General features: G+C 45.2%; 2 protein-coding genes and 1 pseudogene across 8 annotated transcripts; all 3 read right to left on the bottom strand.

Moving 5' to 3' along the window:
- Positions 1–236: 236 nt before the first annotated feature.
- LOC125540039 (two-component response regulator ORR23-like) lies at positions 237–3,394 on the bottom strand. Of its 2 annotated transcripts, none has more exons than XM_087545129.1 (7): positions 3,256–3,394; positions 2,752–2,904; positions 2,368–2,544; positions 2,205–2,281; positions 1,271–1,304; positions 815–922; positions 237–591 (listed from the first exon to the last, which is right to left on the bottom strand). In XM_087545129.1, the coding sequence occupies exons 2-6, from the start codon at positions 2,867–2,869 to the stop codon at positions 855–857; spliced, it is 474 nt and encodes a 157-aa protein (XP_087401255.1). In that variant the 5' UTR covers positions 2,870–2,904; positions 3,256–3,394; the 3' UTR covers positions 237–591; positions 815–854. The 2 variants fall into 2 exon arrangements, with proteins under 2 accessions (XP_087401255.1, XP_087401254.1); XM_087545128.1 differs by having other exon boundaries at positions 237–588.
- Positions 3,395–3,398: 4 nt separating this feature from the next.
- Positions 3,399–12,981, bottom strand: LOC125540038 (uncharacterized). 6 transcript variants are annotated; one of them, XM_048703611.2, is made up of 14 exons: positions 12,435–12,908; positions 11,224–11,318; positions 10,565–10,631; positions 9,831–10,366; positions 9,635–9,730; positions 9,416–9,553; positions 9,266–9,337; positions 9,016–9,164; positions 7,493–7,567; positions 4,277–4,421; positions 4,159–4,183; positions 3,814–4,072; positions 3,602–3,699; positions 3,399–3,497 (listed from the first exon to the last, which is right to left on the bottom strand). In XM_048703611.2, the coding sequence occupies exons 4-11, from the start codon at positions 10,333–10,335 to the stop codon at positions 4,164–4,166; spliced, it is 1,200 nt and encodes a 399-aa protein (XP_048559568.2). In that variant the 5' UTR covers positions 10,336–10,366; positions 10,565–10,631; positions 11,224–11,318; positions 12,435–12,908; the 3' UTR covers positions 3,399–3,497; positions 3,602–3,699; positions 3,814–4,072; positions 4,159–4,163. The 6 variants fall into 6 exon arrangements, with proteins under 6 accessions (XP_048559568.2, XP_048559563.2, XP_087401250.1 ...); XM_048703606.2 differs by having other exon boundaries at positions 3,814–4,183; positions 12,435–12,906; XM_087545124.1 differs by lacking the exons at positions 3,399–3,497; positions 3,602–3,699; positions 3,814–4,072; positions 4,159–4,183 and having other exon boundaries at positions 4,341–4,421; positions 7,493–9,164; positions 12,435–12,980.
- On the bottom strand, positions 4,416–7,484 carry LOC147987111 (uncharacterized; annotated as a pseudogene).
- Positions 12,982–25,337: the final 12,356 nt, after the last annotated feature.

The raw sequence follows: 25,337 nt of genomic DNA, 5'->3' as shown, positions 1-25,337 counted from the left end.
CAAGCAGTGGAGATCAAGCCGCATGATGCATTCGTAGGATAGCAACTTTAGCACATGTAACAGGACAACTTAATCAAAGAGGTGCTACTTGCCGAAACCCAACTCCCACATGTGTGTGTTTAGTAAAGATGGAAATGCTGAGAGTATATCAAGGAATTAATCAAAAAAGGCTCAATGATCAAACCCCTGATATAGCTCTTTTTCGATTAACATCCGATATTACTCAATATACCCCAAGATGGAAATATATCTGATATTACTCAAAGAATAGGTGATGGTAGATACTCACTACAGTAATCACCCGTAAAATATCTAAAAAATGGCCCTATCTACATGCCATTGGCGCATTTGTTATGCAATGTGACATGAAATACCTAAGCAAGGGTTGGTATCATAGAAACCAAAAGCAGGCCATATTATTAGTGCCAGATAACTTATGTACACTGTTTTTCATACTGCACAATAGTAAACTACATGGTTGACTATTGGATATATAACTTTGTCCACACGCCTTCATCCGATTTGCTCGATATATAACTTTGTCCACACTCCTTCATTTGATTTGCTTGCATGTTGTGACACACGGATCTGCTAAAGGACATATCGTGTTAGGCAAACTATTTAAACAGTGCATCTCATGGACAGGGAGAAAAATAATTTGGTCTATATGAAGGAGAATCACTCTGGATAATATACAATGATCTGGATACAGTGTAGCCTCTTTAACATAAAATAATATAAAAGATAAAATTAAAATTATTTTATCTTAGTATTCTACATGGCCTACAATGGGCAACAGATAAGAATCACAAACCTATGGTGACACAAGAAGCCTCCGAAGCAAAAAAGGCGGCTCAGCGGTGACTTGAAAAGTGAGAGAGGTGGCACGCTGGCCTACATCTCCTCAAACTCTGCGTGGTGCCTATCAATAAGGTAAGAGTCCATGAAACCACACATAATTATTTTTGCTTGCGAAGTGACAACATAAATAACCATGGGATCTTATTTTCTAGAAAAGGATCAACAATTAGAATGCTAGATCTTGGCAACAACAACATAATGCATATTTCCATATCAGAGACATAAATTTCTTAATTCTGAAACAATGCACTTCTAAAATCTTCTATCTATCAACGACATAGTATCAGTGGTTGTCCTTTCAGCAACATAAACAATTAGAGACATGCAACAATGGTACAGACACATGATACAGTAAAAGCATAGAAAAGAAATCAATCTGAATCACAGAGCGAAGGTAGAGAAACCTCACCGACTGAGGTAGGTATACATGTGCTGAACTCAACCTGGACAGAGACACAACCAATAGAAACTCAACATAAGTTAGTTTTCATGAGAAACACAACCAATAAAAGCTAAATAAAGCAATAGAAGGAACCAATATATAACTTTATCGGTACCCAGCATATATGGTTCAATTCTCTTTCAACTAATATATATATATATATATATATATATATATATATATATATATATATATATATATGCAAAGGTGAGTCTGGTTACCTTGCATTAATTTAACAGAATGAATTTTGCTTCCCACGGAAACACAAATATGAACATATTTAGTGCAAGTCCAGTGCATGATTCATTTTTTTTTGAACAAAATGTATATGCAAAGGTGAGTCTGGTTATCTTGCAGTACTTTAACAGAAATATTTTTGGCGTCGTACTGATATGTAAACATGAACATGTACTACTTAAAAAAACAGATAATCTGGAATCGAATATCAGTTACCAAAAAAAAATGCTTCCAATTGGAACACAAACATGAACATATTTAGTGCAAGTTCAGAAAACGATTCAAGTTCTTTCAACAAACACAGATGCAAAGGTGAGTCTGGTTATCATTCAGTAAGTTAACAAAAATATAAGCTCAGTTGGCAACTCTCTCTGAAAAAATCATGCAGCAGCAATAGTGACAACAAAGCAACTAACTATATGAAGGTCATATAAAAAACAGACTTTAAATCATCACACTGTCTGGATCAAAAATAGAAGTTGCAGAATATATAATGCGTAGAGCTACACACAGCACAAGTTATCTATTAGTTACAACTTTTTCTAAGCACTATTATCTCTGAATGCCTAGTTGTTGGCTGCAGTACAGATAAAGCTCGACAAGTATGGAATGCACATGGTACTGATCTGCTGATAACTACAAGGAAGTTAAGTAAGTGGCTCGCCTGTAGACGACTTGCAACATTTTCCCTAGTGAGTTTCTCAACATTCATGAGCTCAAGTATCCTTTTCGGCACACCTTCTGCATAAACATGAAAGAATAATGAGCAACAAAGTTGCTCCAGAAAAAAGTAGTTACAGAGAAGGAAGGTACTGGTAAGTTCTTACTGTCAATTCCAAGATGGTTGACAGCAGAGATGAATTTTCTATATAATTCAACGGACCAAACAACATGCTGCCAGATATTCCTAAGCTCCTCGATGTGAATGGGTTTTAGGAGATAGATGCAGGCACCATGAGTTATCTCCTTCATTACAGTTTTTGTCTCTCCATTCACAGATAACACTACATGGAAAATAATTGGTTAGCACTGACATTTTTGCCTCCTCAATCAGAAGTACAAACCATAAGATTCGCTGTGCTGAATTGACATTTTGCATATAAAAGAATATACATCCAGCAACATTATATAAGTATACCCCCTAGGCTCCTATTACCAAGACCAGTAAGAAAATCGTGCGGCTATGAGATGGATAAATTTTTGGAACTTACTGATGACGGGGAGGTCCATTTCAAGCCCTACAAGCTCAAGAAGCTTAAAGCCATCCATGTCTAGCATGTGGACACCACTGATAACCAGATCAAGCATGTCCCTGTTTTCCCGCGGCATCCTCAGCGCGATAACAGCCTGATTCGTCGCCGTCACTGGAAACACAACATGTTATTCTTCCAAACTGGGTAACAATACAACAAAAGGGAAATGGTCCTATGAATTTTCCATGATAAAAACCCGATCCCGCGTGCATCTATGTTATAAAAACGGAATCATAAATTCAGGTCATGCAATATAATGAATCTATCCATACAGGTATCATTTATATATGATGCGCAGTACACCAAATCTACTTGTGAGCTGTGACAACTACCAACAGCAATTTTATAGTGGTTGTCCTCGACACGGAACAGAGCAACTAAAATTGACTATGCCTGACCCAGTAGGTGGCTCCTAGACAATTACAAACCAGAACTGCAAAATAACAACAACAAAATTCTCACCGTGATACTGACAACGCCACAGGAGGGTCTCTAGCACACCTTGAGGTAGACCAGGTCGTCATCCACGGCAAGGACTCGCATGCTGACGGGGAACTGGTCCCTCCCCGTCGCTGCCACGCCCCTCCTCACATCCGTCCTCATGAGGACAACAACCTCCAGAAAAATCCCCTCCCTCAGTCGAAGCCAATTCGACGGAAGAAAACCAAGACTTGACCCAGCAGAAGCACCAGCAGGGACAACTCCTGACAGGCAAGGAGCAAGAACATGAATTTCACACAAGATGCAGAGGTTGGTGGAACTTCCTCAGGAGCAGATGCTAAAGAATTGAAATCCAATCCACCCTTACCAAGATAACCTAGTGGTTAGGGAGTGGAGACAGATGAGGACACAAGTGCCTTGCCATCCCCTCTTCTTGTGGATGGTTGCGGCCAAGTGGACGGCAAACTACAGACGTGGCAGGAGCGCTCAGATCATACATGGACCAGTTGCAATGTGGCGAACAAAATCAGACACACACACATACACAGAGAGACAGAGAGAGAGGAGGGAGGGACACACCTGGCAATGGCTTTCGTCGCCCGCTTCTGGTGCCACGAGCCAGGCTTGCCGCCGCCGCTGCTGCTGTAGAGGCATCCGTCGGGCACACTGTAGAATCGGGGGCGGCACGCCTTGACTCTTGCTCCTCCTGCCAATGCGCTGGACCAAGCACCGTGGGCAAGTGCAAAATGGAAACTGAACTTCTAGACCAGTATTAGGACTGGCCGTAGTGAACCTAGGGAACCTAATGTGTATCACATCGATAGGCTTGAAATAGCGTCTGTTTAGGAACACCAAAGAACAGAGAAGTTTCATATGCACATCCTTCCTTCAGTTGACCCATAAACTTAGGAAAAAGCTTCTCACCAATCTCAACATAGACGTGGTTGCCCTGCCAAGAAACAACATGCATCAGTTACCAAGCAGAAAAGGCAGGAGAAAATTACAAACAACATAGGGCACGGGGGCTAGAGAAGCCATATACCTTGGGCATCCAAAAGGACCATGTCGGTGTCTTTCATAGGACTGTTATGAGTGGATCCACGATGCTGCCAGATACGCGAAACATACACACAGATGGTTAGGTTCCTGCTCCCCACAACAAGAGCCTGCAGATCAGCCATCACCATCTACAACAAAAGGACCAGCACCAAAATACAGCACCACCGTTAAACTCAGTAAATCTCTATGACATAAACCAAACCGCGGAATAAAGCAAATCCCAGTACATGCGGACATTCAAAATACCACCCCCATCGCATGAGCACATATTTATATAGCCAGCACTATATGTCGCCACCCAAAATGTCATCCAACTCACAAAAGCATGCCAAAACCTACCAAAATGAAGACTACCATCATACACAGACCTAGGTCATCCCCGCGGCCCGGAAGACCTCAGGGAAAACAATGTTCTTGTTCTCAGAGCCGCATTTGCCATCAGCATCTAATATAAGGATTTTCAAAGAAGCCCCTCGACGTAACACGAGACACTGCCACATATAGCTGCCCGTGCGTAAAAACAGGACCCTTAAGATATATACCAACAGCAGACAGGGTCTGTCCCTGTCTCTTATTAATTGTCATGCATGGCATAGCACACACGAACAGGAAACTGGCGACGTCTAAGCACAAAGGGTGCATTTCCCTTCTTTGCCAATAATTCAATCCTGGGGATATAAACGGTATCACCCACATGTGAGCCAGTCATAATGACAGCTTCGATAAGCCGGTCACCTAATTCTTTTACAATCAGTCGTGTACCGTTACACAAACCATTTGCCTGGCTCAGGTTTCTAAGAAGCATAATCAGAACACCAACCTTAAGAGTCAGCCTATGATTTGGGAAATTTATAATTTTAGTTGCATTCAGGTACTCGATTGGATAGTAAACATCTTTGTCCCTAACAGAATCCGTAGAATCGTCAACAGAATCAGCACTCAAATAGTCTCTGCTATCAGTAGGAACCAATGCAAGAATATGTTCATTAATATCCTCTGCATGGTCGTTGGTAGGGGCTAAAATGGCTCTCTCTTGCAAGTAACCAGAGTTCAAATAGTTATGCAAAAAATCACCATAGACAGAAGAAACAATAGCAACTATTGGATCACCAGACGTACAAACCAAGAGGTCGTCCGGTATCTGTATCCAAGAAGCCTCGACCTCATCACCTCGCCTTGTGACAGGCAACTTCCCTTCCCCAAGATCTAGCACCCATCTGCTAAATAAGGCAACATCCTTCTGTGCCTGGGTATCCGCACCATGCACACCCAAGCGCATGTTAATAGAAAGCGACAATTTCTGAACAGAATGCCACAGTGGAGAATTCGTGATTGCCGCATCAATGATTTGAGGCCTAGTACCTCCCTCAACAACTGGTAAGATTTGTCTAAGGTCACCACCCAAGACCATCACTACTCCACCGAACGGAATATCCGCAAGATTTGGATTAGCCACAGAGAGGACATCACGCAAAGTTCTATCTACAGCCTCAAAGCATTTCCTGTGTGTCATTAGCGCCTCGTCCCAAATAACAAGTGAAGATACCATCAACAACTTACAAAGCTTAGAGCCTCTTTTAATATCACACTGTGCATTATCTTCAAGAAGAATAGGTATCTTAAAGCGAGAATGAGTAGTCCTCCCATCAGGCAACAACAGCAACGCAATGCCCGACGACGCAACAATAAGCACTATCTTCCTCTCGCCCCTAAGGAAAGCACATATTGCACTCCACAGGTAAGTCTTCCCAGTACCGCCGTACCCAGAGACAAAAAAAAGCCCGGTTTCCCCGCCTGCACACACTCTACAATTGTCTTATAAGCAACCAATTGGTCCTCATTTAAACTGTCAAACATAACCAAGGACTGTTTAGATAGAGCACATGCATCATAAGACAGTTCCTCATGAATTAGACGATTATCATTAGACTGCTCACCTTCGCTAGAGCGAGACGGCAAGTTAAAACTTCTTATATCAGAACCATGTTTCAAGAAAATGTCGGCCAACTCGTCAAGAAGCATATTTCTCAATCTTTCAGGAGGAACATCATAGTTTGGATTACCCAGGGCACGATGGAACCCATGTTGGATATCATCGTACATGCTAGCGCAGTAACGTTCAAAGAAACCCATCTCATCCTTGATAGAACAATGCATGAGCATAGTCACAAATAGTTGTCTAAGTCAATGCCCAAACCCCCAGACAACCGCTTCATCAAACGCTACGTACCACTCGTTATCGTCTCCTAACAAACCATGCGCGGCACAAGCTTCTTTAAAGGTGTGATAAAGACGAGCAACATATGTTCGGAGATCTTCGAATGACCTAGCCCCCTTAACAATCATCAAAAGCATGCGCAAGTAATACAACTCACCACTCAAAGGATGTACATAATATACGCGGCCAATCTTTTCACCCCTACCCCTTGGATGCCATGACCTACTTTTAGCGTCCCAGGTCCAAGCAGTTGGAAAATCGCAATAAGTTAATGATCGGGCCTCTTCGAACATCTCATTCGCAACAAACCATTCGGTAAGCATAGTCTTTCGCAAGAAGTCAGAATCAACAATTTTCGTGAGGTCAGCACCAGCACGATAGTAGACAGTATTCATGCCAGGCATATGAACGGTCAGCCTTTGAACCGACGGCATTTTAAAGTGTATTTCAAACCCAAATATGCGCCACAATGCATCATACTCACATATATACCGACATATCAGATACTCCTGAACCTCATCTACCGTACGACAACCAGATTTAGTCAATTTTTTAGCCTTTCTAACATGACCTTAGAGTAGTCAGCACCTTTGGTCACATACTTAAAGAGATATTTCATCACCTGTGTCTTATTACACCACTCTACATTTATATGTCCCTGAAATTTCTTGAGCATTGCCATATTATAAGGAACAACATGCCTATTGTCAAGGTAATGACCATTTTTATAGACCCTTCGACCGTCGTCACGACGTCGATATAAGGCAAACCCATTATCATCAATGACAGTGGTATCTCTAAAATCTTTTGGGAAATATTTAGAACAAACACCCTTTTTCATGCAGACACATTTATCGTTCATTTCACCACACGGACCATGCATCATAAACTCAGAAACTAAAGCATATCCTAGAGGATCAAGCAATGCATCAGGTATTTCAACAGATATTAATGAATTAATATTTTCAACACCAATCTCACCGTTACCCCCTCTCCGCTAGACAAGTATATGCGCGTGAGGCAGTCCCCGCTTCTGGAACTCAACGGTATACAACACTGAAAAAGGACATAAAAGCTCAATTAGACAGCCCAGCCAACAGAAGAAGTAAAACATCATTAAAAACAACGACCACACACACACAACACAGCAGTCACAATACCAGCCGTAATGGGGCCAAAAGCCAGGCCTGACTTAATCTCGTCCAAGTACTCGGTGAGCTTCATGTGATAGACCCTAACAACAATATCCGCCCTATCAGAAGGTGTCTGACCTGGTTCCAATGCACTGGTGATCTCAGGCCACTTGGGATTGCAAGTGAAAGTGGTAAATATGTCAGGGGCACCGTGCACCCGACAAACGGCAAGGCCATCATGGAAATTTTCATGGAAGTAACGACGACCGCCTATGTGACTGGAAGGTACAATGGTCCTCTTCCCAAGAGCATCACCATCAACACACCCATCACCTACCGCATCGGTAATACCCTGCATGTGCTCTGATCTAAGCATGTCCTGATTTCTTATGATATACCAAAGTCTACTTTCATCGATGCACGCACGTGCATCGACAACCGACTGAGAGGAGAGGAGACCATAACATATACATGGATTGGGCTGATCACCCTTGTAATGGCACATAAAACGATAGTAATCCTGCATGGTCATCCTATTCCAACTATTTGTGGAAGCATCACCACCCCCAGAAGGGTATGAAGAGGAGGCCTCAACGGTCGGACTTCCAGGTGCAAGATTAGGATCTATATATAGGTCCATCATCATCATCTTCTTCAGGAACAATCAAGTGAGGAACATCCACCTGGAACCCTCTCTCTCCATAAGGGAAAAGCAATGGGTATTGCAGAGGCATGATGCAGTGTTCAGAGAAGATATCTGCTGCAAACCGTCAGAACGACTGCAAACAACAATATCCCGAGAAGATGCCTCTAACGTGAAGCCACCACCGACAACTAAAGCAGCAAGCCCAGTGGTTGTAGGCAAACTAAATTGTGGACTATCGCCCTCCGAAGGTCCAATAATACGAATCGAGATATCCTCGATGGGTTCATCACCACGATCCTCTATCATCTTACTTGCCTCCCTAAAGGTCTGTACCAATGGGTTAAACTCATTAAGCATGTCTCTAAGACCAACCACAATACTCTCATCCACACCCCAGTAGGCTTATCCTCTGGATTTAAGGCATTCATCCTATGTCTAATCTCATTAGCTGGGTCATGTATATACAACTCAGCAAACTTAGGGGTATCATCACCGCTAGGCACCAACGAACCAATACGATGAGACACTTGACCACCGATCTTAAAAATCTTAGGTCCATGGCTGCCACCAAACGAGCGTTCAATGGTAGCATCCATCGAAGTGAAAGCGAACATACAGTTGTACTCACGTATAGTCCGGATGAATTTTTTAGCACGAGAAGTACCATCGAATCGAAGGAGCTCCCAGAGATAGGCCGGGGGATCCTTAAAGGGAGGGATATATACCTTAGCGCCTTTACAACAATGATTATAAACCATCTTACGATGTGTCCAGGATGACCTGGACTTTGAACACTCAGCAAACCAAAAGGAGGCACCACAGTATTGGCACAAGAAATCCGGAGGGCCGTAGTATGACCTATCTGCATAGCAAGCTAAACGGGCACCAAAATAGAAAACTATCAGCCACAAACCAAGGATAAAAGGAAGACAATAATCACATAGCCAAAACAACAAATGCCTGGTTAATAAGTACCTTTAAGGGACTCGGCAAACTTGACTGAGAAACCTTGCCAATCCTTTGGCAAAGGCCCTTGAACAACAATCTCTGAAAATGCACGTAAAACCAACTAAGAGACCATACAGCAAAAAGCAATAACTAACAACAAACCAAGAAATCTCACACCTTCGCATCCAGGACGCCGCAATTTAATGGACACTTTCCGTTTTTTCCATCTGTTGCGGTCTACCCCGATCACCTCCACACTGACATAAACCGAGAAACCATGCCAATCCTTCGGCAAAGGCCCATCAACCACATGTTCTTAACAGGACATGCAGAACAAAGTAAGACAACACACAGACAACAACAACAACCAACGACAAACTAAGAACTTTCACCCACCTTCGTATCTAGCGCGCCGAAACTCAACACACATTTTCCGTTTTCTGCGATTTACCGCAGCCACGGTCGAGCTCAGAAAAGGAAACCAGCCATCACCTAACCACGTCGCAAACAACACAATAAGAAATAATTATCATCAACCCCAACAAAATACCCTAGGAGACAAAATACAAAAGAATAATGGATACACACGTACTTGTACGGCTCCGAGGAGGACCCCCAACAGGCTGGCGTGGCACGTAACGTCTAGTAATCCCAGGGACCAACACACGCCTAGGAGCGGCGGCGTACCTAGGACCAGCAGAATGACCAGGGGCAGACACATGTATAGCAGCGGCTGCATGCCCAGAATTAGCACCGCGACCAGGGACACAGCCACGAACACCCCTACCACTTGACCGAGGTATGGCGCCACGCCCAACAGCAGGCATCTGCCGAGCGCCACGCCCATGCCTGGGTATGGGCTCAGCTCCAGCAGCAGGCACCCGCCGACTCACACCCCTACGCCTGTCAAGAGGCTCACCTCCAGCGGCAGGAACCCGGCAAGCAGCAACATGATCAGAAACATGGGCACACCCTATATTAGAACCTCCACGGCCAGTGGCTCGTCCACGACGACCAGCAGACCGCCCACGGCCACAGCCACGACCACCAGGCTCAACCGTGGCTTGAGCATGAGCCGCAACCGGACAACGCGCCATGTCAACAACCCAACAACATCATACACACACGCTGGACAAATAAGAAGCAAGAACCACGTAAGTATACATTAGAGCATAGCAGCAACACACCTTGTTTTAGAATGATTTATAGAAAAAGCATTTGGACATGACTGAGTAAAACGAAAGTGGAACTTGAAGAATAATAAACTATGAAAAGAACTCTTGAGAGACTAAATATCAAAATGATCGAGCGATTGGACATTAGTACCTTGGGTCTAGCTGCTTGTTAACAGAAAGATCCAGTGGAAGTGACCTAGTTATAAGATGTGCCTGACCTGGATAGATAATTTACAGAGAAAGATTATTTGTGGTGGATTTTGCAATGAAATTTCAAAACCGACTTTTGCATTGCATTGCGGCGCGGCGCTGATTGATCATCTAAAAAATTGCACGACCTATTAGAAGTATATGGACTATTTTCTTTGAATCATCCATTGATCTGGATCTGTGAATTTATGAGTAGGTCTTGTGCAAGGAATATACTAAGGTGTGTAGTTTCCCGCACGCAAAAGAAAGAAAAAGACCCATCTGCCTTCAGCTAGAGGGCGAAGCGAAGACGTTTGACTTTGATGTCAGGTTAAAGGTTCAGCGGTTGAGCGAACTGATGTCCATTACCAAGGGGGGGGGGGGGGGGGGAGGGGGGGCATTTGCAAATAAATATAAGATGAAAGGAGGAGATATCTGCCTTGTCCAATAGGACATCAACAGTAGGAGGCTTATGTTCAAGATTTATCTGATTAGATCATGCCTTGTCCAACAGGACATCAACAGTGGATGGCTCATGTTCAAGATTTACCTACTTAGATTAGAGTGAGCTGTAAATAGCTAGATAGACTAATGTAGAGTGTAAAACTACACAGCCTTTACCTGCTATGATCCACCATATGGTGCTGCAAATACCAAACTTTTACAGAGTATACAACGCACAAAATAATCCACGTATCAGCGACGAATGGATAGAACTGGGAAAGAAACTGGACGTCAATGCATTGTTTAGAGCAAGTAGAAAATAATAATAAAGAAAATAGTTCACAGATGAAAATTTAACTGTTCTGATGACACACACTAAAGAGCACATCATATACAGTCACTTAGTAATTAGTAGCTGCCATTCTCCAGAAACTTTGGAAACAGTAAACAATTAAAAATGTGAAATGGAGAGTATGATAAGAATACAGAGGCAAAAAGACCGAGTTAAATCGTCACATATATAAACAAGCAGCAGGATGAGTATAACATAGAAATGTTAACTGGTAAGGACTCATGAGAATTATCCGGTGGTGCTAATTATGGTTCAATATACTACTCCTTTATAACACCATGCAGAAAAAATTAGTACAGACTAAACAGCGTCAATAAGCACATTGTTCTTCCAAAAGAAAAATTGTTGTAAGCAAATAACTATGCAATGGATTGTCCTGCCATATCCAGACATCAAACAGAAATCTCATCCTTCATCTTGAACCTCTACCTCTCACCACAAAATAGAATTTTTTGATCCATAAGATGAATATGTTGAACCATGGTAAATAGCTAAACTGAATCTAAATCAGGAAGAGGTGCAGATCTTGATATCATGGAGATTGATAATTGTCAAACATGTGTAAACAAATAAATGGAAGATGTATGACTAATTAGAGTAAATTATACAGTGATTAACTCAAGAGTAATATTTGCAAATGTTTGCAGTGTAGTTGATCATGATACATTACACAATATCAACAGGTATTGACAATGACAAGGAGGTGCTACTGCTCTTTGATGCAACAATCTCTTATTCCTAACTTGTATTCCTTAGAGGCTTTTATTCAAAATTAATATGTTTCTGCTGTTTCAGAAGTTACAGGACACAAGAGGCACATCAACTATGGATCTGTAGACCGGGCTAGATAACTGTATGCTTTTCGTAAGAGGGACGCCATCAGAAGACATGCATTAACCTCGATCCTGGCCCAGGTATGTTAGAACTATGAACTATCAATCAGTTGATCTCAAAGGAACTGTATCGAGTAACTGCAATACGTCAGTTTACAATAAAAAAAGTGAACAGCAAGCAAGCAAAATTTGACGGGGCTCACCTTGAGGTCCTCCTCGTCTCTGCAACGGGTGCTCAAAGGAGGCACTTTGTGCTCCCCGACAGCAACTTAGTGGCCGAGGCGAACTCGGCGGCCTCCGACCGGCCGGCGTAGCGCCCCCGAGGATGAGCCGCTTCCCCGTGACCTTCCTCGGCACTGGATCGCCGCCGAGGAAGATCCAACGATGGCGCGCTCCGCCTGGCCTCCTCCCGCGCGACGGCGCGCGCTCCGTCGGGAACAGCAGCGTGGGCTTCGTCTCCTCCCGAGGCGTGATGCACGAGCAGGACGGGGAAGCGGCGGTGCGAGCGGCAGGCCCTCGATGGCGACCCCGGCGCAAGTAGAAGAAGCGGATGGGGACCGCGGCGCGAGCGGGACGGCTAGGATTTCGTGGGAAGAGAGGAGCGGGCGAGGAAGAGAGGAGCGGGTAGGAGGGGGACGAGAGTTCCAGTGCTCGCTTCCTCGCTCTCACATCTCACGCCCTAGCGCTAGCGCTAGTGGACCCTTTTCCAACAAGGCGAAATACCAAAAATGCCCTCCGCGGGGCACAGAATAAAATGCGGTGGCAGAAGATATTTACCGCTCGAGGGACACTGTTTCGATCCACAGTAGCTCGACTCAATCCGACGGCCCATACCTCTCCATCTTGCAATCGAACGAACGAAAACGCATCAAGGACGGGATCCGACGGCCCGAAATCGCTAAACTCCAAGGAGGCTGGCTTACTCCCACTATGTATCTTACGCGATATGTACTCCCTCCGTTCCCAAATATAAGTCTTTTTCATATTCCAATAGGTGACTATATACGGAGCAAAATAATTGAATCTATACTCTAAAATATGTCTACATACATCCGTATTGTAGTCCATTTGAAATATCTAAAAAAACTTATATTTAGAAACAGAGGGAGTAGTAATTATGTAATTAATCAATGCTATGTCGGTTGTCCTTTTTGGCAACCATCCCTAATAAACGGCCATGTACTGGATATATACCCCTAATTTTCATCAATGAGATGATGATTTTTATTGAGCTTTGCTACACCTACGTAAATTCTTTATGTAAAGTTACGTACTAGTTGATCTGGATTAATTGGATTGGATTAGAAAGAGGCCCTGGCCCACTCCCGAAAATCAGGGGATGATTAGTTTTATATATCTATTAATAATCAATATAAAAAGACCCAAAGAGGCAGATTCAATTGAGCTCGGTCATCAAACTAAGTCAATCCAACGATCTAGACTGCTCCAATGGCGAGCGTTTAACGTGCAGTTAACACCATACCAAATATTGCACAAATCAAGAATTAACACACAAATAATAGCATACCTAATATCCGCATGCCATTAATATATTGTCTAAATATTAATGTGCATTGCACGTGCGCATTTACTAGTAGGAAGGAAAAAAAAGAACGTAAGTTTACGTAGGTCTAGAGTTTTTGTTGTTTATTCCAATCGTCCGCTCTTTTCTCTCTCAGTTTCCCTCTTTACACATTATTATCAGCATGCTCCTAGCGAAGCGATCCCATCGGCCTCATCGTGTGATCCGGAAGACCAAGGCCGGCGACGTCCCGAAGAGCATCAACGGTGACTCATGGCTGCACCACCTCGACCACTCACGTAGCGACGCTCCACGGTGGTCGACGCGGTCCTCTCGTCTTGCATCCACGCATATCAGCAGGGCTCGAGGCCACACCCAAGGCCAGCCCTCTGTAGCGATGCTGTCGGCCCATCCCTATCGCCGGCGAGGCCTCTCCCACGAGCGGTGCTCGCGCGCCCGCAGTTCCAGGGGCAGCCGCGGCCACGGCCTCTCACGGCGCTGTGGGTATATCTACTTAATGAAACACAAGTCTGAAGGATCGCCAAAAACACATGGAAAAACCCTGATGTTGGAGAGCTCCACCCCCACCCCACCATAACCCTAGCCGCCACCCTCCGTTGATCTCCAGCTCCAACCGTGGAAATCACCATCCAATCCACCATTCTCTCCGGCGTACTGGTTTACCCCCTTGGGGACTCATCTCCATGGCGGTTCATGCCTCCATTGCTCTTGGTTTTGACTTTTCTCATGGGATGGGTCTCTCGCAAGAGATCTGGCGATCCATGAGGCGCATGGTGCACCCCAATGATGGCTCTGGTCATTTCATCATGGTGGTTTCTTTTGCAAGGCATAATTTTCGGCTAACTAAGGAGAATGTTGCCCTAGCTCTTGAGGCGGCGATCGGTGGATACTGTTCTTCGTTGAAGGTATCATGTTTACGTGATCATGTTTTCTCCTTTCATGTCTCATGCAAAAGAGGTGGGTTTTTTCATCTTGCGTCAACGCAATCATGCCTGCCCTCAATTCAAGTGTCATCTTTGGGGTCATGGAGGACCAGATTGGATTAAGGAGTTTAAATCTTAGCAAATTGAATGCAATGATGAATGGATTCTAGTTAGTCCTTCGAAGCGTAGGGCACGTCTAGGCCTTGCTGCCATGTTGCATGCCTCCTCTAGATCATGTTTGCGTTCTAAGGATGCTAATCATCCTCGCAAGAGTCTGCGCTTTGCTACTTTTCTTAATTATGATGCATGCAAAGGTTATCGCTTTAAGGCTACTGCTGAAGACATTCTCGCAGTGCAACAAGATGCGGGTTATGATCTTGATCCCCAAGAATTAATAGTTCCAACTAGCTGTCCATTAGATCATGAACATGTTTCACGTGTTGCTTGCTCACCGCCGGTAGCCTCTTTGCCGGCGATGGAGTTAGGCCTACAGTTTGGATCTGTTTCACCAGCTGCCCGCCTTTCTCGGGAATCGGTTCCTGATAATAACCGTGGGATAATCATCTCGCCTGATATTGTTGCTGCCACGTTGCCTTCTATGGGTTCTATGCAAAACCCTTTAGTCCTCTCGGATGATGATTCTGATGATGATGGGCTTTGCTCTACCCCTCCTAGTACCTTATTGGGCCCTGAGGCCGCATGCAGCCCGGTTCCATCACCATGCAAGTCTCCTGTGGAAATTGTCCGTGATTTACAAGGTTTGGATGAATTGGTTGAAGAGATGGCGGCACAAGTTTGGGATTGCCCACATTGTTTGGGTATGGGACATACCCTAGAGCGATGCATGAATGAGGTCCGGTGTCGTCTGTGTTTCAGGCTCGGTCACGTTAAAAAGGGTTGCACCAGGTCACCTCCCAATTTAAAGATTTGTGTTCCCAAACGGAGCAGCCTAACTACCAACCTCGAGTCTCGCGTCTTCAAGCATAGCCCGAACTCTTCGTGCTCCCAAACAGTGCAAAGATCCCCTGCAAAAAACCCTGCCCCCTCTGCTCTGTTGCTTGGTTATTCCACATCTTCATCGTCAAGTCGCTCGCCACCTGATACCTCTGTTCCGCCACCTCCGTCACTGCCCATGGTGAACTATGAGCTTGATCCGCGTCGCTTCTTGCCGGTGGGCCATGAATCTTACATGGTGGGGATTGTTGAGCCCATACCGCCGCCGGAGGATGTGCCCTTCCTTCGTCAACAGGTCAAAGATTTCATCACCGATGAGTTGCAGCTGCCAGTTTTATCCCCCTAGACTTTGTTTCAAGGTGTCGGGTTGTATCAGATGCAAGACCCAGTTATTCGTAGTGCTCTTGTTAACCACGCGCCCTGGCCGCTTGGTTTAGATCAACATGGGGAAGAGATTTTTGTTAGATTCATTAACCATGATGATGGAGAGGGTTATCGGGCACTATAGGGACATAGAACTAGATGGTCAATGTTTATTGGTGTCCCCCTGGATTATCGCAATGAGGAGATCCTTTCCGAGGTTGCGGGCACTTTCGGTCAATTCAATTATTGGAACCATGAAGATGATCGTCTAGTTCGTTCCTTGGTTTATGCATCCTTTCCTGACAATCTACTGGTACCAAGGGATGTGTTTTTTCGCAAGTTTGCTAATGTGGGGGGTGCTGTTGTTTCCTGGACTGCCTCTTGCCACATCCTCACGGTCGCTTTCGCGGAACAATTGCCACAAGATGAAGATGTTATGCCAGTTGATGGCAACCCTCATCCCATGCCAGGACAGCTTCAACCTATGGAGAATTTTTGGGCAGTGCTACCATATCCAGCCCTGGGCTGGAATGATATACCTCAGCCTTTGCATTGTCACATCCCTAGAAATCTTCTTGTAATTAGTGGCATTGCATCCATGCATCATTTTCAATTTCAATTAATCTTGAAATGGGGATGCTTAAACCCTAGCACCAAATGAATTCAACTAGGGTCAAAATAAAATCTTTTTCATTGAACTCAAAATGCCCTCTAAAAATGTTCAACATTTCTGGATTGAGGTGGAAGCATCTACCAAAAATGGTTTACATTTTTGCAAGACATATTTGGGCTTTGAATTAATTCAAACATATTTGATTTGGAGCTATTTGAATGCTATATATATTTTAGGTGCTCCAAAAATGTTGGAAGTTGTTATGGGTCATTGGAATAATTCAGACAACACCCCTAATTATTTCCAGGATTTTATAAAATGGTTTAGTATTTTACTAAATCAAAACAAAACAGAATAAATAGAAAACAGAAAAGAGAGAGAGAAAGGAAACTAACCTGGCGCCCACCTGGCCTGGCCCAGCACAGCCCAATCTAGCTGGCCGATGCCAGTCATCTCCCTCCTCTCGCCAGAAGGACGAGAGTCGCGTGCTCGACACGCGCGTCCACGCGCCCGAGCCACCTCCTGCTTCTGTCGACGCCCCGGACGGCTCCAGACGATGCCACGCGCCCCCCTGACCTCTCTCTCACACCCGCAGCTCCTCCCCTCCTCTGGCTCCCTCCCCCTCTCTTCCCGAGCGCACCAGAGGGCGCCGCCGTGCTTTGTCGCGGCCACCGGCCACCCCACGCCCCGCCGACGTGCCCAGAAGCCCCGCCACTTCTTCCTCGACCTTCTCACCAAGCCGCGCGACGCCTAAAGCCCCCGGACGACCTCACCGAGCTCGTCTTTAACCTCCCGACGCCAAGATCCCCATCGTCGTTTCGTCGCCGTCTCTGCCTCCCCGAGCTCGCCGTTTGCTCCCCTGCACCCGCAGTGAGCCACTGATCCTTCCCCCCTTTCCGTTTTTCTCTTGCGTGCACCGTACGCGCCGCCTTGAGCTCGCCCGCACGCATCACCACCTGTGCTCGCCGCCGACGTGTCTCTGGCCATCTACTAGTCCGGCCGTCCTTCCCAACTCCCTCCCCGCGCCGCATAGAGCACGTAGGTGCCCCGCACGAGCCACCACGGTCGTCGCAATGACGACCCCGAGCCCACCGAACTCTGGCCGCCGCTGTCGAGCTCGCCGGCGTCGTTTACGACGTCCCCGTGTCCAACCACTTGCACCCGTGGATGTGGCAGCCCCCCAGCTCTACGTAGCATGTCTCCGCCGTCAATTTGGTCACCGGAGGACCAAATCTGAGGCCCTCCGCCGCGTCTAGCCTCGCCGGCGTCGAGTCGCCGGCGGGTTGACCACTTTAACCGCCGGTGGTTCAGCCCTGGTTGACCAGGGGATTTGACCTCCCCTGGGTCTATGACATGCGAGCCCCGCCCGGCTAATTAATCTAGTTTAGGTTTAAACTTAATTAGTTTAACCTAGGTTAGTCCTAATTAAACTAGGTTAGTTTAGTTAGCCACTAACACGTGGGGCCGGCCCTAACTGGTTTAGTTAGGTGTTAGTTAGTGCTAATCACCGCTGTCAGGTGTTAATCCCCTCACTAAACTAACCCTGAGCCACTGACATGTGGGCCCAGCCCAGCTGACATTCTTGTTAGAATTAGTCTAACCCTAATTAACCCAGTTAACTAATTGAGTCACTGACCAGTGGGCCCCACTGGTCAAGTTTGACCTGGACGGCGCCTGTTGACCTCCTGACGTCAGCATGACCTAATGCTGACGCATTATTACATTTTCTGGATTTATTAATAACCAGGAAATTCCAGAAAATAGTATAAACTTCTAAAAATCATAGAAATGCAACCATAACTCCAAATGAAACAAATTATATATGAAAAATTATCAGAAAAATCCAAAGAATCTATTTATGGCATTTCCATGCATGTTTAAACAAATTAACCTTGCTGTTTAGTTCAAAACATGATCATGCACTATTTGAATTCATAGTTTGAATCTGAATTTGAACCTTGAGTTCAACTCAATTCAAACCCTTCTGTTCTTATCTGCATTAGCTCAAATCACAGCATATTGACATGTCATGATCATGCATCATATTGTGCATTGCATTGATTATATTCTTTCTCTGTTGCCGGTGATTGTTCCCCCTCGGTAGACGTATGTTTCGACGATGTGATCAATGACACCGATGAAGAGCTATATCATCTTCAGAAGTGCCAGGCAAGCAAAACCCCCTTATTCATTTTGATACAATCCCACTCTCTCACTCATGCTCTATTTTACTGCATTAGGACAACAACGATTCAACTGTTACATGCTGCGGTAGCTGAACCCCTTTTCCTCTGCATGACCTGTCATTGCCACAGTAAATAGATGAAACCCACTAGCATGAGTAGGAGTTGTTTGAACCCTGAGGTGCCTACTCATTCATGCTTGTTTGTCATGCCTGCTACTGCTTAGAGTTGAGTCGGGTCTGATTCATCGGGAATGAATTGGAATGGTGATGAACATGTCCTACTGTGTGTGAGCTAAGTGTGTGAACACGATTTGGTAAAGGTAGTGGTGAGAGGCCATGTAGGAGTACATGGTGGGTTGTCTCACTGAAACCGTCCTCAGGAACTGAGTTCTGTGTTTGTGATCCATGAAACAGCTACTACCACACGTTTGGCCCTGAAATATGACCCCGCTCGACTTATTAACCGCCCTTGTCCTCTGTCCAGGAGTTGCAACTGGTTTCTGGTGTTTGTAGGATATGTGTTGGCGGCCGTGCGTAGCGCTGACCCTAGGGGTGGGCTATGATGCGGTAGATACACCGTGGCCGGGTATGCCGGGTGCCCGTTTGGCGTCTCGGGACCCTGTACACATCGTTTGGGGCCGTTGAGGACACTCCGGCCAGATTTCCTTGCGGATGGAACCCGAATAGGCGATAAACCTGGACTAGAGACTTGTGCGGTTAGTCAGGTCGTGGTCTACACCCACATCGGCTTTCGCTTGAAGTCTGCCGAGCACATGTCGTGTGTAGACGCTAAGTGGTGGAAACATGTGTGACGAAGTACACCCTTGCAGGGTTATAAATGATCTATTCGAATAGCCGTGTCCGCAGTAAAGGACTTCTGGGTTACCTATAACAGTTCATAGATAACTTGAAGTGGATACTCTAAAACTCGCAAGATAAGCGTGAGTGCTATGGATGGCGTTCTCGTAGGTAGACGGGAGCGGATCCATAGTGGTGTATTGATTGGTGAATATGTGGACTCGTGTGCGCCACCTCAAAAGAGTTGCTTGCAGTCGTAGTTCAGGTTAGCCACTGAGTCAAAGCTGGCTTGCTGCAGTTAAACCCCACCATCCCATTGTTGATGCCGATGCATATGTAGCTAGCTCTGATGTAAGTCTTGCTGAGTACTTTTGTACTCACATTTGCTTAATTTATGTTTTGCAGAGAGACTTCAGTCTCGCTAGTAGTTCCACGTGGACTTCGACGTTTAGCTTGATACCTCAGCTACGATCTTGTGTCCTCGGCAGGATCTGGTAGATAGTCAAGCTTCTCAGCCTTTTTCATTTGTAGATGTCTATACTCAGACAGGTTAAGCTTCCGCATGTGCTTTGATTTGTATGCTATGATTGTTGGGTAATGAGACCCATGTTTGTAATATCTCGCTCCTCGGAGCCTAATGAATAAATATTTTGAGTCGTAGAGTTTTGTTGTGATGCCATGTTGTATTTGCACATATCGAGCATATTGTGTGTATGTTATTGAAATGCTTGGTATGTGTGGGATCCGACAATCTAGTTGTTTATCCTTGGTAGCCTCTCTTATGGGGAAATGTAGTCTAGTGTTTCCACTGAGCCTTGGTAGTCTGCTATAGCACAGTTTACCGGAGTCCTGCTAGCCCAGTACTACTGCTCCGGAACACTTAGACTGGCCGGCATGTGATTCACTTCGTTCCTGTGTCTGTCCCTCCGGGGAAATGTCACGCGGTGACTTCTGGAGTCCTGCTAGCCTGCTACAGCCCGGGTTCCCGGAGTCCTGCTAGCCCAGTTGCTACAGCCTGGATTTACACGCTGATGACCGACATGTTCGATGTTGTTTCATGTATGCCTGTCCCCGTAAGTTAGTGCCACTTTGGGTTCACGACTAGTCATGTCGGCCCGGGTTCTCTGTCATATGGATGCTAGCGACACTATCATATACGTGAGCCAAAAGGTGCAAACGGTCCCGGGCCAGGTAAGGTGGCACCCGTGGGAATACCGTGCATGAGGCCGCAAAGTGATATGAAGTGTTACATGCTAGATCGGTGTGACTTAGGATCGGGGTCCTGACAGCTTTGGTATCAGAGCCTGACTGCCTGTAGGATTACGAAGCCAAACTGGTCGAAGTCGAGTCTAGAAATGCTTTATTTATGTAAGGGAATTGATTGTGGAAGGGAACGTAAGGCTCTTTTTACTCCTTATACCTTATATCCTTCTGATCTGAGTCAACCTCTTCTTTTCTACGGGGATTAAGAACTAGACCTTCTCATCTATCTATCAGGATGACATGTTACTAATCCTTAGACTTATAGAATTGATAGTTTCAAGCCTCAGTTCCATTCCTACTACTTCCGTATGTTGACAGTTGATCTCAGAACCTTGATATTGTGTTGTTGAGTGGTTATGCCACCATTTTGCAGGATGTCTCAAATCTTTTGAGCATCTACAGCCGTTATGCTGTCCGAGTCATCCCAGGTTTCTGAATAGTCTGATGCATTTGCAAATCCCTTCTTTCCGTTCCCGATGTTCTTTTGGGCCTATTCAACCACACTAATCCGTGAGTTGAGGTACTCTATTGCCTCGACATATATGTTGGAGCTATTATTATGACCCTAGGTGTTTTAGGGAGTCACCTAGTAATCTAGCCATGTTTTGTGTTCCGGTGTGATGATTCTGGCCACCATTCTCGAAAGCATCCCGTGATGCCATTTAGTAGTAGGTATTCTATTCCTGGGTTCTTGAACCCGAGATTCACCCTACTTACCTCCTGTTGATAGTGTTTGCTCGTTCCTTTACGATATTAGTAACCTTGTGACAGTCCTCGAGGTCCGTGGTATTTCTTTCTTCCAAATACCATGAACCATTAAGGCAGAAGTTCTTTGAACCAAAATATCACAATCAGAGTACTCTTGAGGCGTTCTCCATTCCTAATTGTGATTCTGCCAGTTCTACCTTTCTGCATGGGTTATCTAGAAGAAACATGTTGAACTTGGTTCAACATATTAATCTATGCATCCACAACTCAGAAAGATATATGTCCTCTTGAGTTGTCCCTCTTCATTTGTATTCCGACCATCACCTATCAATTGATAGTCAGGAGTAATTGTGCATCCGTGTTATCGACTCTTATTATTCTTGTGGTCCGTTAAGCCATTCTATTTCAGAATGACTAGGAGAAACAAACTCCAGTACCTCATCCATATCCAGGATTGGGTCAAAGTAGTTGTGTTCTGCAGATCAAATGCCAATCTAGCTTTTGCTCTGTTCTACCCTGGAGTATTACCCCCTTTATGTCAGGATTGTCATGGGAATTGCACCAGCTCCTATGAACTCTTGATACAGTGATACTTCTTGCCATCATCATTCATTTTTTTGGTCCCGTGTTGTTGCAACCGGAATGCCGACAAGTGAACTATGTTGTGTGAAATCAATACTCCTAGCGACCCCGTTGCTTGGTAGGTAAATGGGCAATGTTCTCATTCTTAACGTGTTGGTTATTGAATCATCATTCTAAGATAGATTGTGCTACCTTGTCCACTTTTGTTGGTGCACTCTTCGATCGATGAGTTAGGATTTTGTCAAACCTTTGCTCTTTTGATCCCATCGTCTTGCCTTGAAAGCAAGATTGTTCTCGAGCTTAGTAACATATCGATGGTTCATGACGTTCCGGTTATCTTCTCGGAAGTATTACCAGGTTGTCACCTGACCGCTATGTTGAGTTCGTGATCATGTTGGTTTCCCTCCAAACCACCCATTCTCCAAGAATCTGTGTTGGATACCCCTGAGCTAGTTGGTTAAGCCAAACAACAACTTGGAGAGTTGGAAGATGAAAGCTTGTCCGACTTAGTTCATCGCTAAGGGATATCCTTGAGTGTGTGTGTGTGTGTTGAAGAAACATGATATTTTCATCGACTGATCCCCATGATCAGTTGTCGGATCTATTGCCTTGTCAAAACTTTGACTTGAGTATGGGCTATCGTCAAGTCAAATCAGAACCAACGATGTTCGTAATGGTGTCTTACTCGTGGTTGATCCCTCGAGCATACACCATTACATCTTTTGGTCTGACCAATGCTATCACCGTGTTCACATGATGGTGGAAGTCCAGTGATATGGAAATTCCGATGAGTTGCTGTTGAGCCCATCAGCAACAGTTTGTCTCCCCCATGATTCATGTTGAACATCCAGCTAGTGTTGGAAACTTTGTAAGCAATGCCTTCGTGTTCCGTTCATGAAGCTTATGCTTGGATGAAAGAAGTGACTTTTTCCAAGTTCATGTGCATTAGGTGTAAGTTGCCGCCATGAATTTGAGAGAGGTTTGTCTTGTTTCCCTTGGAATCATCCCAAATCAGTCATGCATATGTGCAAAGTATTCTATGGTTTGGTAGATTAATTACCTCCAATCCATATGTGTTCCTAGCACACCAAGCCACTGATTGGTTTGTTCAAGGAGAAGAAGTTTCTTCTTGAGAGCTAGGCTTACACAAGGACCTCGATATCCTCGTTGATGGTTCTCCCCCTGAACTCGGTAGTGTTTCGTTGTAAGACTACCAGGTGACCATGCTTGTCTAGGACAGCGTGTTCACATGCTTGTAGCAGAACCGGCTCATGTTTTGGAGCTTACTACCGTATTTCATTCCCCGAGAGTTTTGCAACGTCATCTCGTCGATTTGTGTTGCTACCTTTTTTTTCCAGACATATTGTATGAAATATCCCGATACCAACCAGATCTGAATCTCAGGCAGATACGATGGTTGGAACATTCCCAGCATTTGCATTTTGTTCCTAGCTTGCACCGCCATTGTGCCATTTTCTATGGTCTGCCTTCTCAGTAATTAATGTCTAGGATCATCTTCAAAAGTGGACTTCCCATGAGTCACATCCATTTGCGGTCATAAGCAAAAAACATCCTTTGCGTTGTCTTCAACAAGGTAGTCCACATCATCCATTCTAGTCGATATATGCCATTCTTTCGAACCTCTTTGAACGATCATTTATGATTGTCTTAGGCTGGTATAGAGAGTTTCAATGATCTATTCATCAAAAGTAATTCTTTTTGCCACTTAAGGTATTAATTCCACGAGTCACCTCCCCCAAGGTGCCCCGTTATGGGATCATGGCAGTTTCTCCTCGCTACTTTGAAACCATCGTCAAATTGTTTCCTCCGTCCTTCCCGATGTATGTTTGCCTCTCAGCTCGAGAGATGTTGCTATGTCTCACTCTGTGATTTGATCCTGAGTAGTTCGATCTTCGAGAATATCGATCCTTTTAGGATTCTCCTTTTCTTTTTCTTCTTGTTGTCATGTTTGGATGAAGTTCTCAAGGCAAGACGTCGAGATCAAGATGATGAAATGAATCGACATCTTCGAGAAGGACAGTTGGATCTTGAATCATGCCAGCCTTGTGTCCCCTCTGTCTTCTTACTTCACTTCTTGAATCTCGGGAGGAGATTCTTGTTTAGTGGGGGTGAGTTGTCACAGCCCTAGAAATCTTCTTGTAATTAGTGGCATTGCATCCATGCATCATTTTCAATTTCAATTAATCTTGAAATGGGGATGCTTAAACCCTAGCACCAAATGAATTCAACTAGGGTCAAAATAAAATCTTTTTCATTGAACTCAAAATTCCCTCTAAAAATGTTCAACATTTCTGGATTGAGGTGGAAGCATCTACCAAAAATGGTTTACATTTTTGCAGGACATATTTGGGCTTTGAATTAATTCAAACATATTTGATTTGGAGCTATTTAAATGCTATATATATTTTAGGTGCTCCAAAAATGTTGGAAGTTGTTATGGGTCACTGGAATAATTCAAACAACACCCCTAATTATTTCCAGGATTTTATAAAATGGTTTAGTATTTTACTAAATCAAAACAAAACAGAATAAATAGAAAACAGAAAAGAGAGAGAGTAAGGAAACTAACCTGGCGCCCACCTGGCCTGGCCCAGCACGGCCCAGTCCACCTGGCCGATGCGAGTCATCTCCCTCCTCTCGCCAAAAGGACGAGAGTTGCGTGCTCGACGCGCGCGTCCACGCGCCCGAGCTACCTCGTGCTTCTGCCGACACCCCGGACGGCTCCAGACGTCGCCACGCGCCCACCTGACCTCTCTCTCACACCCGCAGCTCCTCCCCTCCTCTGGCTCCCTCCCCCTCTCTTCCCGAGCGCACCAGAGGGCGCTGCCGTGCTCTGCCGCGGCCACCGGCCACCCCATGCCCCGCCGACGCGCCTAGAAGCCCTGCCACTTCTTCCTCGACCTTCCCACCGAGCCGCGCGACGCCTGAAGCCCCCGGATGACCTCACCGAGCTCGTCTTCAACCTCCTGACGCCAAGATCCCCATCACCATTTTGTCGCCGTCTCTGCCTCCCCGAGCTCGCTGTTCGCTCCCGTGCACCCGCAGTGAGCCATTGATCCTTCCCCCCTTTCCCTTTTCTCTTGCGTGCACCGTACGCGCCGCCTTGAGCTCGCCCGCACGCATCACCGCTTGTGCTCGCTGCCGACGTGTCTC

This window comes from Triticum urartu, chromosome 2A, assembly GCF_056163025.1.
Source record: "Triticum urartu cultivar PI428250 chromosome 2A, HENAU_Tu73, whole genome shotgun sequence".
In the NCBI taxonomy this organism is placed as follows: domain Eukaryota; kingdom Viridiplantae; phylum Streptophyta; class Magnoliopsida; order Poales; family Poaceae; genus Triticum; species Triticum urartu.
Note: the sequence above shows the minus strand (reverse complement) of the source record. Positions and strands in the feature narration are given on the sequence as shown.

Excerpts from the sequence above, each read along its gene's own strand:
- LOC125540039 (XM_087545129.1), bottom strand. The coding sequence starts at position 2,869 with ATGCCGCGGGAAAACAGGGACATGCTTGATCTGGTTATCAGTGGTGTC. Across the intron at positions 2,545-2,751 it reads AATGGACCTCCCCGTCATCA|TGTTATCTGTGAATGGAGAG; the intron begins GTAAGTTCCAAA and ends TTTTCCATGTAG. Across the intron at positions 923-1,270 it reads ATGTATACCTACCTCAGTCG|GCACCACGCAGAGTTTGAGG; the intron begins GTGAGGTTTCTC and ends CCTTATTGATAG.
- LOC125540038 (XM_087545126.1), bottom strand. The coding sequence starts at position 10,335 with ATGGCGCGTTGTCCGGTTGCGGCTCATGCTCAAGCCACGGTTGAGCCT. Across the intron at positions 9,731-9,830 it reads TCCTCCTCGGAGCCGTACAA|GTGATGGCTGGTTTCCTTTT; the intron begins GTACGTGTGTAT and ends CGACGTGGTTAG. Across the intron at positions 9,554-9,634 it reads TCGGCGCGCTAGATACGAAG|AACATGTGGTTGATGGGCCT; the intron begins GTGGGTGAAAGT and ends TGTCCTGTTAAG.